This window comes from Pygoscelis adeliae, unplaced genomic scaffold (genome assembly GCF_000699105.1).
Source record: "Pygoscelis adeliae isolate BGI_AS28 unplaced genomic scaffold, ASM69910v1 Scaffold84, whole genome shotgun sequence".
NCBI lineage: Eukaryota > Metazoa > Chordata > Aves > Sphenisciformes > Spheniscidae > Pygoscelis > Pygoscelis adeliae.
Genome location: NW_008824754.1, coordinates 4,662,269 through 4,675,628, shown reverse-complemented (window position 1 = coordinate 4,675,628; position 13,360 = coordinate 4,662,269). Strand labels below are relative to the sequence as shown.

The 13,360-nt window shown below is 41.9% G+C and overlaps 1 protein-coding gene across 1 annotated transcript in view; it reads right to left on the bottom strand.

Moving 5' to 3' along the window:
- Positions 1-305: 305 nt before the first annotated feature.
- Positions 306-13,360, bottom strand: part of NARS2 (asparaginyl-tRNA synthetase 2, mitochondrial (putative)) — a 58,454-nt gene continuing 45,399 nt past the window's right edge. Inside the window, exons 10-14 of the mRNA XM_009323484.1 lie at positions 12,351-12,417; positions 10,721-10,858; positions 9,455-9,552; positions 7,305-7,331; positions 306-1,121 (exon numbers count right to left, since the gene is read on the bottom strand). Coding sequence (XP_009321759.1) covers positions 977-1,121; positions 7,305-7,331; positions 9,455-9,552; positions 10,721-10,858; positions 12,351-12,417 — 475 coding nt within the window. The 3' untranslated portion in view covers positions 306-976. The remainder of the gene's footprint in view (positions 1,122-7,304; positions 7,332-9,454; positions 9,553-10,720; positions 10,859-12,350; positions 12,418-13,360) is intronic.

Sequence of the window (13,360 nt, the reverse complement as noted above, 5' to 3'; positions counted from 1 at the left end):
CAAAACTGCTTGGTCCGATGAGCACATGAGATTTTTCTCTATAACAACAACAAAAAAGCAAAGCAACAACAAACACCACCAATAAACTGCAAGTTGGCTCTGGAGAGTTGAATGAACTCTCATCTAACTGAACATTTCTTTCTGCTATGAACATGTGCTCTCTTGGAGACAGAAAACAGGTATCTCTTGCAGAAGTTGTGCAACTGATTTGGGTATACGGAAAAGGAAACGTCTACCAAAGACACTGAAGGAAACGCTATGATGCTGAGTGCTACAGTTTTATAACAGAAGAAACCATACAGAGTTACAAAACAACCTAGTGTACATCTTTATTGAGGATTCACAAAACCAAACACCATTCACCTAATTCACTCCAGCAGTTTCAATATGACATTTTTCCTTGCTAGGTTTGACTGATTTTTCCACGGTAAACAATATTTGCTTTTAACCCGGGGTGGGGAGAATCATGCTTTACAGTAGCCATTTCGTAAGAGCAAGTGCATTGCAGCCATGACAATACTTCACAATTTTATAACGCTCAATCTTCAAAGCACTGTGCAGGCATTTAATTAAAACTTATTAAAGCCTCACAGCAGTCCTGGCTCCCAGTCCATTTTAGGTCACACCTCCTTATTAATATTTCACATAAAACCCCCACTACCTCCCAACAACGCTTATTCAGTACTTCCATGGCTTGTACTAGTCTCACAAGAATCTTAACCCTTTAGTTAAGTGGGATTTATTAATACTCCTGAAGTGCACCGAAGACATGAACTGCTATCAAATTAACAGCAAGTGTGCTTCCATAATCTCACCAGAACATATATTATTTTCAATAAGCCAGTATTAAATTTATCAAGAGTTTCACTGATATAAAAATTATCTCGATTTCCTACTAAAACACACTTAGTCATATCCTAATATTATATATGCATAGTCACACCAGCAGTTTGCTCCGCGTGAGTCAACTGCTGAGCTACAGGAGACAGGAGTGAGAAAACCTGGGGAAAGGAATAACATCTCTGATATTGTCAACTCCCAAGATGCACTGCAGGTAGCGTTCAAACCCCATTCCGAAGCCTCCATGAGGAACTGAGCCGAATTTTCGGAGGTCTAGATACCTGTAATTTAAACAGACAGTTACATTTACAGCACAGTTACGCTGATGTAATTACAGAGAGCTTTTTATCTAGGGTTTTGCTTTCCATCTTAACTACTTCCTTTTGACCCTAACCACTGTGGATTTCTGCCAACACAGCCGGCGTTGGTCAGGGGCGTGAAGAGGTGTGGCTCCCTGACAGGCAGAATTATATTAGCAGAAACCCCAAGTGCAAACACATTTAAAACAGCATAGTGATGCTTTGCCAATACGCTAGAGCCTGTTTTGTTTAGGAGCAAGAACTCATTTGGGTACGAAGAACAGCTTTAACATCATAGCTCTGCTCACATCGAAGGCATCTTTGTAAGTTTTAGTATCTAAAATATTCCTAGCAGAGGCACAAACCCAGGTTCCTACAGAAGCACAAAACATTTCCACTGTCGGAGATGGAGTTGCCTGCTTGGGTTTGTTTAGCCCTTGCCATGCTGGTGCTGAAATCTGCCCTACAATAAATTCTTTCATTTTCTGTTTTCTTTTCAATACTCTAAGTCATTTCATTTCCAGTAATTTCTTCAGAAACCTAAATAGGTCTTGCTGTCTGCTGAATATTCCTTCAGATTTTTTTTCCTTTTAAGGTAATTATGATGGCTTTTTGTACTTTTCCCCCAATCACTCTTATAGACTGATTCATTTATTTCCACAGTAAGTCAGCAAAAAATCTTGGACATATCTTCTCCAAAAATGAGATCTGGAACAAGACATTTCATTTTGGAGAACAGCACCTGTTGTGCACAGAAAACTTGGAAAACGTTTGGAAGCAGATATTCCAAATATATGGGTGTCAATAGGATTATGATGGTTCTTCTTTAGAGTTCCCCATTTCCCAGCTGGACTGTAGCTGATGTTTTAGTGGACATGGTGGTGTTGGGTTGACGGTTGGACTTGATGATCTTAGAGGTCTTTTCCAACCTTAATGAGTCAATGATTCTATGATGTGATACACAGGAACTATATTTGCAGCTATAAATTGTCACCAACAGTTTTATTTTAATAGGAATGAAAAACATCTCAGTGGTTCTGTTGATTTATGGGGCCACTTCTGAGCTTGCTGAGGCCACAAAGTTATTCTTCTTTATATGAATGCACTAGTAAGGGATTGAGTGACTCCAGATGTATTACATGCTTCTGATCTTTGTGTATGAATATTTTATCATCCCAGTTAAAAAAAAAAGTCAAGTCCACTTAAATATAAATGCATATATATGCTTTACTACTTAGGCAGTGGAGTAGAGGGGGAAAAACACTGAAAAAAAAATGAAGATTGGATTGATTGTAATAAATGCCTTCCCAAATTTTAACTACTGTTAATGAACTGCAAGGAAAAAGTATGTTTGTGTGTATATATATAAAAATATATATAAATATGTAAAATATACATTATATATATTTACGTGTACTTGCTTAAATATATATGTGTACTTTCTTGTACTTCAGAATTTTGTTGGTTTGAAGACTACATTTTAACAAAGTGAAGCCAAAGTAATGCCACTGATCACCTCTACTTGCAAAATAAAAATACTCTCCAACAAATTCTACAGCTGCAAGAGGTCACCCTGGCAGACTCAGTTTGACAGTACGCCTTTTATACCATGAAATATTATTTTTCCTTGCAGTTCATTAACAGTAGTTAAAATTTGGGAAGCCATTTATTACACTCAATCCAATCTTCAGGGTTTTTTCCCCCCAGTGTTTTTGACCCTCCCCTCCGCTGCCCAAGCAGTAAAACCAGAAGCAGAACTTCATAGAATCATAGAACTTCTTAACTCCTCCTACTAGCACTGACACACAAAGTGCAGTTATGCCTATACTGCAAGTTGAACAGCAGGCTCAAGAGTGGGACATAGGTTTTCTGATCCCTGGGACCCACACGCTTTCTATCGGTGCTGCTGGGTGTTAGCTTGGCTTGCTAAGGCTCAGTTCCATCCACCCCACACCTTGTGACGAAGATTATGCTTAGGATACGAACAACAAGACTGTGCAACAGCACGGTCTTCACCTCTATCCACTTTGTACAGACTGCATTAAGAAGAACTTGAGTTTCTGCTAGTACACTGGGAACTGCCGCCGGGAAGCTCCACTTAGCAGCTTTTCAAGGGTTTGCAAGGAAGATGATGGGCAGATCTGATGCTGAGGGTGGTGACTTGTGAAATAGGAAAGACCTCGTAAATGTGAGGGATATGGGTGCTAGCAGTGGCAGATCAATCTGTACCAGCTCAGTAGTTCTGAGCAGAACTGGCAAATCAGCTGGTGACAACTCTAGCTGCAACTAGTAATATAAATAATAGCACAAACATTTCTGATGACATCCATAAGCATATCTCAGCCTGTGCAAAGGCAGTGAGACTAAGCCTAGCATCTTTTCTCCCCTTTTGCTGGCAACGGAGATTATAAAGTCATTGTAAGGAGATGAAATAACTCAGCTTCTTCCAGATGAACAATGATAATAAATTCTACCCTTGCTTATCCAGGGCTTTCATCTGTAGATCTCAAAGCACCTTGAGAAGCCATTTTGGCACAAGGAACAAAACAAAACCCATTAAAGTTAATGGAAGAAGTCCATTAAATTGAACGTGCTGAGGATCAAGCCTGTGAATCCTTTCTGATGACTGTGCTTAGAAGCAGCAAAGGAATTGAGACATTTTCCATTCTTCCCAGATGAAAGAAAAAGTAACCACCCGCAGATGAAGAGAAAATTTCCTTTAGGCTGGAAAATGCTCCCTGAGGTTTTCCTTCATTCAATAGTCTCCAGACATTGGATGTTTCTCACCTCAAAACCAGTCATGAACTAATCTAGCTATTTCTCCTAGTAGCTCATGCTTAAGAGGAGAGTTGAGCCCTCCATTGGCAACTGGGGGACTGTGCAACATTATTCCACGGGGGAAATAAGTTTCCGCGACCCCAACTAGCCCCAGAGTTCATGTTCTGGACCTGGAGGACTGGTAGTTCTTCAGAGATTTGATACTTTACTAAAGTATGTGCTGCAACAACGTCCCCTGGCAATGAATTCCAGGAGCTTGTTATGTGCCAAGTTAGAAGAGCATTTCCTTTCATCATTTTAAAAATCTATACCCTTTTATCATCATCACGAGCTCCTGTGTTGCACGGCAAGGCACTATGAAGATCAGCGCTCTCTTAGTGACCATTCATAAGCAGAATGTATTCTTTTCCGTCTCTTTTCAAAACAAATATAATCTTGATCTTTTATGTAATCCTCTTGTTATACTGAAGCCTCCACAGCCAGTTTGAAAAAAGTAAGGCTGAAAGAATTGCAGTCCATGAAGTTGAATATTCTACTGGAAATAAAAGGAAAAAAATGAGGGTAATGAAAAACTACTAGTGAAATGACATTTGAAAGACTGTTTTGTTGAATGTTTCAGGAAATAAACGTGCAAAGCATCGCCAGGTTCTGATGCTCGGTAAAACACTGTCTTTGCTTTCAGACAGTTTCTGCTCTGCTACAACTTTTTGGGAATCCACAAAAAAAGCATTCAGGGAGGTCAATCTAAAACACTCCCATTGACATGAGTGGGGTTTGGGCATGTTTTGGCTGGCTTTAGCACTGACTTTCTGCCTGCCTCCGTATGGCCCAGCACAGCGCTCTGGTTCCTCCCCAAAGAAGGAGTAATAGGACCCAGGTGCCTGCAAGGACAGCGATGGGCTACCTGTTTTCGCTTGGCTCTGACGGAGGTTAAAGGATGATATGAATGCTGTCACTGGCTGTGGATTGCAAGTGGCTCACCAGTGTTGCTGTTCCTTAAGTCCAACTCCTCCTTTCTACCTTGCCACACAAGGACCCAACAGAACACTCCGGCATTCAAGCTTCAAAGAAAATTAGCAATTAAACAGCCCAACACAGCTCAATCTTCTCCATCTAGAGCAGGAGCAAGGCCAAGACAACATAGTAATAGCCGTTCTAAGACAGCAGATAACACCTGCTTTGCCGCTGTGTACTCTCACCAGCGTTACACCAGAAGATCAGAAAGGTACCTGAACTGTAAAGGGTTCAGTATGAGGCCATCTTCTCCACTGATGCACATGATGATAATCAGAGTGAGGAAATGAGTGCCTTACGTGTAGAAAGACTGTCTGAAATGCTGCTCAAGCTGATGGTAGTGGGGACACATTGTCCATTACGAAGTACCTGCTTTGTTATTGCTCGTGCTAAGCTGGCACCTGGAGGCTGCAAACAGGATCAGGACCCCCGTTTACAAGGCAATATACTCAATACTCCCTGGTCACAGAGAAAGCAAGTGACTTCCCAGAGTAAACTCTGGTTGGCCTACTTTCCCACCTCCCTTCCACAGACCTCTCCAAGTCTAGCCAAGATCAGCATCTACAGCACTGAGCTCTTTTCTATCTACAGTTCAAAGGAAGGAATGTGAAAATAAGATAAAATAACTCTGCATAATCAAGCCAAATACTTCTGCAACTCATATTCTTTACGGAAAGAAACCTGCACAATGGGAAAGATGTAGTGAACTGAAGAAGATTCAGAGGACTTTGACCATGTCCCTTTACCTTCTTTTTTTGAAAAGCTTTCTAAAAGGTAGGAATGGGCAGAAGCACAAGAGTATTTCAGATCATCATTGCCTCTTTGCCCAATGATTCTCCCACAGACAAGGCACTCCTGAAGCTGTCCTAGAAGTAGTCAGCCCCCACAATATCCCCATATTTAGTGGGAGAAGAAAACAGGTAGAAACAGAGATACGGCAATATATAAGGCATTTCAAAAGGGACCAGATCTCTCTAAAGTCAGCAAATATTATATTTTAAAAAGGAATGACTCAACTGTTCTTCAAGGAGTCTGTGAGCCAGCTTTGGAGACTAAATTCAATCACTAAATTGGAGGAGATTAATTTCAGTCTCTCCTTCCACCTCCACTGAAAAGATGGATGCTGGCAAACCACCTACCTGTTTTCTGGCAGATTCTGGACTGTAGTCCAGAAGCATCCAGGATTACTCCTATCCTGCACCTTCCTAGGACACCAGACCCTGCTATGGCAGGGGGTAACAACAGTTCTAATCTTCTCTGGGAAGTTACATCATCTGTGATGGAGTGGAGGGAATAGAGGAGGAAAGAGTCTCCAAAACGAGATCACAGGAAGAAAGAATTTCCAGAATGTGATTGCTACATATCACATGAAAATGCAAATGGCTGATGGGCAATGTCTTAATCTTCTCTCTTGAGGGAAGCATGAGGCAAGGCTGAGCTATCTTAGTAGTGCTGGAAGGCTCTGCCACTGAACACCAGACTTCCCCAGGCTGTATCTCAGCATCTGACCACACAACTGATCATCCTTGGGCAGGATAATCCTTCCCTCAGATGAAGTGATATGGTGTACTCTGGCCCATAAACGCAAACAATAAAGGAAGACATTTCATTCACCCTGTGTGCAAATGGATGATGTAAAGGTCTGCCATGCACTGGGCTGTTTCTAAGTGATTTCATATTGTGGGAAGAGGAGAGTGAAGAATCTTACACTTACTCTGCTTTTTTTCAATCATTCCAAATACTGCAGATTATTTGAATATACTCTTTAAGTTTAAAATTCTCCACGCTATCACCTCTCAGTAGCTGTGACAAAGTACATACCAAGAAACATTCATCAAGAGGAACACTAAGATCCTTCTGTCGTTTTAATAGGCTAAACTGTTAATTCAAAGGTTGTTCCGTCTCCTTAGCAGGACAGTTTTAATTGCTTCAACCGCTTCGTTAGGGAAGATTTTTCGACCCAATTGCCCTGTCAATTGCAAAGGGAGTTATTCATAGAGCTCTTAAAGGTCACAAATTGCTTGTGATTCTGTAACCTGTTTATCTCATGCGATGGCGGTCAGAATCTATTCAACACAGAACACAGCTTAATGATTTAGTATAAAACAACATTGATGGGTTGCAAATTAATTGACTTCATGCAATCCTGAAAGGAATGACCTGTGCTGTGAGTGGACAAATTGGGAAGATAAAGTAAGTAGCATTAGATTAAACTTTGTTTAAATGAACTGGCTGTTCCATTTAGAGTGGCAGTGATGGCAGGGCAACTGGGCCAAGAAACATCCCCTCAAGAACAGGATCAAAAAAGTGAAACAGTTGTTTCAAGAGTCTTGAAAGAAGAAATATAGCTTGCAGACCAAGATAGTGTCTTACCATTGGTAGGCATCTGTGAGTCCTAATCTGTGGAACAAAAAGAAAACCCCTTGTAAGTAAAGGAACAGAGGAGATCCACACAAGCAGCACTTGCCTGGAAGAGAATGCTACAAGAAAAGGGAGGGTCTGATGACTAAACTCAGTCCAAAAAGGAAAGGCAGGAAATTAAGGGAAGACATGATCAGTGACTGTCAGTTCTGGTAATTGGTAGACAATCCTGAACAGATTTCCAACATGCTTCTTAAAATGTAAAGTTTGTTTTCTCAACATACAGGGTTGATCCCAGTTTCATGCAAAGACTTGTGCATATTCTTTACTTTAAGCATATCAGTAAACTACTTGTGAATGTTTGGAGAGTACAGGCCTGAATATTAAATTTACAATGACATGCAGCCAACCTTGTTTATGAGTGAGTCAAAATCTCTTCACGTGTGGCTATGTGGCTCCCCTTCTGTAGTGCATAAAACCACTGAACTCCCATGGTTTTATTAATGTGTGTCAACTTCTGTAAAACTGCTAAATAAAATATGTCTTTTTCTAATTGCCACCAGTGCGCCCTCTCCCCTTTTCTTGCCCTGGTGGAGTCAGAGCGAAATTGTTGGGTTTTTTCCCCCATTTCTCTGAACACAGACAGAAAACTGTAAGCAAAGAAAGACCACTCCTCTCATCTTCAGTGCATTGCAGCTGTCCCTGACTAGGACTTGGAGAGCTATTGTATGAAGTGGGTATAAGGAGACAAGAATCCCATTCTTTATCTCTCTTAGTTATGCTGGGTCTGCAGGAAGTATAATTTAAAAGCCTTAACAAAGTCTTTGGGCTCAGCAGATCAGATCCTGAGTACTCAAAATTAAGAAAAACATGTGAAAAGAGGGGTTACTTTTCCAGGTCATCTTCAATGCAGAGCTGTACTTTAAGGTCACTGAATACACACCCCATTTGTAGTTTCAAATGCTTCCTATGCCTTTCCTGACAAACAAGAAAGTCTGGCTTCAACCTCCACAAGGACCACTCCTGCAGCCCCACAACTCGAGGGCTGTGGACTGTAGATCTCACTAGCAAAAATTTCAAGTGAAAAAGTGCAGCAGGCAACATTGTACTTTGCTTCAACTGAAGCAAGCCTGCTTCAGGAGAGTTTGCAGGGAGAGTAACAGGAAGCACAGGGAATAATATCATCCTACACATTGAGAACCAGTGTTCTGGTGATTTTAATTGCCCTGCGCCTTTTGGATTCATTATGCTGAAATGGATTTTGCTCTTCTCCACTGACTAGATATATCTCTGTGAACATGCGGCTGATTTAAGCAACAAATTCAATTCCCACTGTGCAAATGATGTTACTCTGGGATTAATCCTCCTCCAGAATTGCTTTACACAAGTGTACAACTGGCCCAAATGGACTTGTCTGAGTTATGAAAGGTTCTTCTGAACAATCAGACAGGATCCAGGGAGTAATTGTCTATGGAGAATTACCCCATCTATAATGTCAATTATTGTTAACTAAACAGCAGCTCTGATATTCTGACACTGAATTTAGCCTGAAATTACTCAGAGTCACATGATCCAGAACAAAGGAGCAGGGATTCAGTACAGGTCCCAGGCACTTGCAGTGAAGCTTCCCACCAAACTGTTAGTGAAGAACTGTGTTCTCTTAAATGATGCCACTGAGGCCAGCTGCATCACAGCTAGCAAAGCTTCCGACCAGAACTGCAGTTCCTCAGTTACACAATGTGATGACAAATATATCTAAGCTCTGTCTACAGGACAACTTCCACCTTTGCAATCCACTCTCAGCCACAAAAGCTGCAAAGAAAAGGCTCAAGGATGAAGTGCCTCATACAAGACACTTTGTTCCAGACAGTCCCAGCAGAGCTGAGGCATTCTGCTGCCCTGGCCTCCTCGCATAAAATAAACTCTTCTTCTCTGATGAACTAAAACAGAGAGGCAGTTTCCATACCTACAACAGAAGCACAAGAACTTCTTCACCAGTTTGCGATCACCTACTCAGATAAATAGATATCTCAAAGACAAAAATAGGCTTTTTTTAAATAGCATTAGTTGCCCTTCCACTCCTCTGTCTTGCCAGCCACTAAGAGCTGCTGAAACACTCTCTTGATCAGGCTAGTCTCCTGGCATCTGTGGGTTTTCCATACCTCTGTAAGCGTGATTCGAGGAAGGGCAGTCGCTCTTCTCTCAGGCTGCCTCCATACAACTCCCCTATTCCTGGTACGAGGAGATCAACAGCTGCAACCTTAAAAGAAAGAAACCTAACATAAGTCATGCCATATAGCCATATAGTCTACAGCAGAAGTACAGTTGACACTGGATGGCTGTTTATAAAAAGCTACTGTAATTCTTTAATTGAGTCCAGGACACTTAGGTAAGTATTTGCAAATGCTCGAAAAGTCCCTTGTTGACACGAGAAGGCTGGAAGGGAACTTTACAATGATGAAAATCAGTAAGCCTACAGAAAACCTAAACAAATGTAGTGATGTTCCAGACTGAGGACATCTACAGCAGGTGGTGTGAACTGAATCGCACCAGGTTACTCTGGTGACAACCTGTGCATGTAGGCAAGCCTGTGCAGGGTATAAAGAACCCAACAGCAGCTCACAAGGAGGCAAAGACACGTGGGCAAGTTTCCTGAAGCCCTGATTCCCTTAGAGTTTAAGCTGCTCTGAGGCTTGCAACTTGTGTTTACCCCATCTGCCCCCATTCCTTGAGCTAGCTCTAGTGGTAATAATACCAATGGATCAATGGCACTTACGTGCTGATCCAAGTGTTAGGATCCCAGTGTTATCACCTGTACTATTAAGTTTGGGCTTGTTTTCTTCTCTGTTTTGTTTTGTAGAGTTACTTCTCTTATCCCACAGCTGAACTGTTGCTAGAATTAAAGCCAGTGAAGCGACAATGGCACACGGTGGGGTAGTCACTCTTTTTAATAGAAGCAATGCTTCAGGTTGTCTCAGTTCAACTGGGAAATCACACCTTCTCTCAATCACATGAGACTTGTGGAGGAACAGTTCATGTCTTGTGTCCATCTGCTATTTGAGGATTACACGGATGGTAGATTTGGATGACAAGAGAATCACGGGCTGCTTGGAGACATGCAATTCTAGGCATTTCACCTAGTAGTACAGAAGTCCACCAGGAAAAGAAATAAACTATGGTAAATTTGTCTTAAAGGACCTAAGCAAAAACTTAACGCTACCCAACTCCTGAACCCTCCTCCTGTTCCTGCTTTGGGGATTTCTTCTACAACAGGAAAACGACTGAACAGGATCACCTGATGGTCACGTCTTATCCTAGACTTCATGACCTCAGGCCCAGCAGAAGACTATCCTCATCTGTCTATCTATCAGTAGGCTAACACACATACCAAGCCAAAAAAGAGGTGGAAGTGTCACCTATGGACTCACTGTGTGTTGAGGTCCATCTTCATTGTCCCGCATGTAGAAAGGTTTGAGGTTGTATGGGTAGTTAATCACAAACACAGGTGTCTCACCACAGTGCTTCACCAGGTACTTTTCATGTTCTGTTTGGAGGTCACAGCCCCACTGTAAAGACAGTAAAAGGGACCTGGGATACTGCTTTGGTGCATCTTGCCTGTGGCAAGAGACACAGCAAAACCCCTGCATAGGAGAGACGTGCAGCTTTGAATAACATGAGACCAAGCACAGCAACTTCTCACACAGGCCACTGGGAAAATCTGCTAAGCAGACAGAGTTTCACGAGTTTTAAGGCAGAGCAAAGCAATGAAAATAACATGGTTTAACTTCCACAGAACAGGGCCAGATCATCCCTGCATCAAGCCCAAGCATCTGGTATCAAATCAGAAACCCCCCCAAACAAACAAACCCCCCAAAACCACACTCCGCATAGCTTAAGGGAAATAGGCACCTATCCAAAATCAGCTTACTCAGCCCATCAAGCCAGCCTTATTTCAGTATTACCTTCGGTATCTACAAAGCCGCTTTACTAGGCTGACTGCTCTCTTCCCTGCTGTATCTTGTTACACGCTACATTAATTCTCATTTAAGAAAACAAAGAATTGCTTGATGGAATACTGGGTTATCAGAAACCTTGGACATTTGCAATGTCCTTCACTTCTCCTTTCTTCCAGTGATGTTGTAAATTCTGTGGCTTTTGTCAAGAGACCTCCAGTCCATTATAGGATGTGCAAAGAATATCGAGGGAGTGGAAGGGGAAGAGGGGAACAGATATTCTGCAGACTCTCCTCATCTGAAAACATCCTGAGTTTGCTGTCTCAGATCAAGGTAGCACAGATACAGGATTTGAGGTTCTATACCCACTTGTACACAGAGACAAGGCAGCTACCCAACCGGCTATGAAGGTGGCTTCAGGCAGAGGGTTATTTTCCTCAAAGCATCAGAACAAGATAAAGATTAATCAGTATACACGAGATGAGCACCACCATGAATGCTCTCTCTACTGGTGTGTGTGTTTGAAATTAGGCAAAATACGGTTTTCAGAAAACCATAATCTAGCAGTATTAGAAAGACTAGCATGTGATTCTTTTTCCCAGTCAACATCTATACTTTGGAAAGACAAGGGATTCCCTTTACCTACATCTAGTTTACATGGTATTTTGACACGGTTTTGGCTTATTAGTCCTTGTCAAACTTTTGGTGCTGTCCTAGTATCATTCCTTTATTTGAGGACTATTACAGCAACCCTCCTTAGATGACTGCTACTGAATCCACAACACACTCGGCACTACTCACATAGGGGAGAGAGAAGCACTTCTGCCAAGGCCTTGGTCCTTCAACAGCAAACTCATCACTTCCTTCCCTGCAAACGTCACGTGTTCTTCTGCTACAGAACTCACTCCTTACATTGCTCCCATTAAACCCCCAAAGGGCAAAAGTTATACCTGGGTGACAACTGAGCAAACACCCCAGGAGGCAGACAACCTGTGCGAAGTTAACAACTCTTGTGGTATCAGAAAGAGAGAAATGACATCTACAAAGTTCAGGCTGGCTGTGTGCATGAACAGGCACAGGGACAAGCCACCAGGCAACTACCTACCTCTGGCTTGAAAGTGAAAGTTTGAGAAGCTTGCTTCAAGATTTCCACTGCTTCATTGTAGGAAATTCTGCAAGAGGAAAAAAAAAAAGTCTTTAAGATAACCATGAAAAGAATAACAAGAAAGTTTTCTGGCTAAGTGCTGCACTGGAAAATTAAGGAGGCATTTCCCCACCACCATGCCAATTTGTGTTGTGACGTCAGACTTCCCAGCAATGCTTTTTTGGACAGAAACCAAAAACCATTTTATATGGCAAGAACCCTATGTTTTCCTGTGCTTCAGCTACATGCAGAGCAGGAAGTGCTAAGCTCTCAAGACACTTTTGCATTACTGCAATGTTGCATTTCAGTCAGAAGTGAGTTCTGCAGAGAATTGCTTCACAGAAATTTGTGGATTTTTTTTTTTTTTTAAGAAAACAATGTGCCCTCATCGGCGCACCTCCAACAACATAGCTCCGCTCTTCAGCGTGGTGTTTGGCAAAAATAACAGCCCAGAGTGCAAAGGACTTGCAACTCAAACGTTTTCATTTTACTTCGTACAAATCACGAGATTTATTCGCAGCAATGTTTCTTTACTCATCTGACAGATCTGAGAGCAGATTCTCCACTGACTTCTACCAGTGACTTCCACCAGTACAAAAGAACAGCATCATGGCAGAGCAAGCAGAAGAAGTGCAGTGAAAAATGCTGCAGGTTTGATAACTGGAAATCAAGACTCAATGGAAGATACTTTTGCTGACATGTTTTCCACATACCAAGCAAATGTTGTGGACAGAGAGAAGAAAGAACAACCCCATCACAGTAATTTCATCTCTCTGTATCATTGGCTAAATCCAATTATAAACCAAATTCCCTGAAGAGCACGAGCTCTTTACACCCCGCTACAAGGTTTCACTAATACGGGGAAGGCTTCTAGAGGAAACACCTCAGGAAGGAATATATTGCTCCATGTGTTTGGGTTATGCGAGGCCATGGTCCAAATGAGGTATATCACTGGCACAGGTTCAACACAC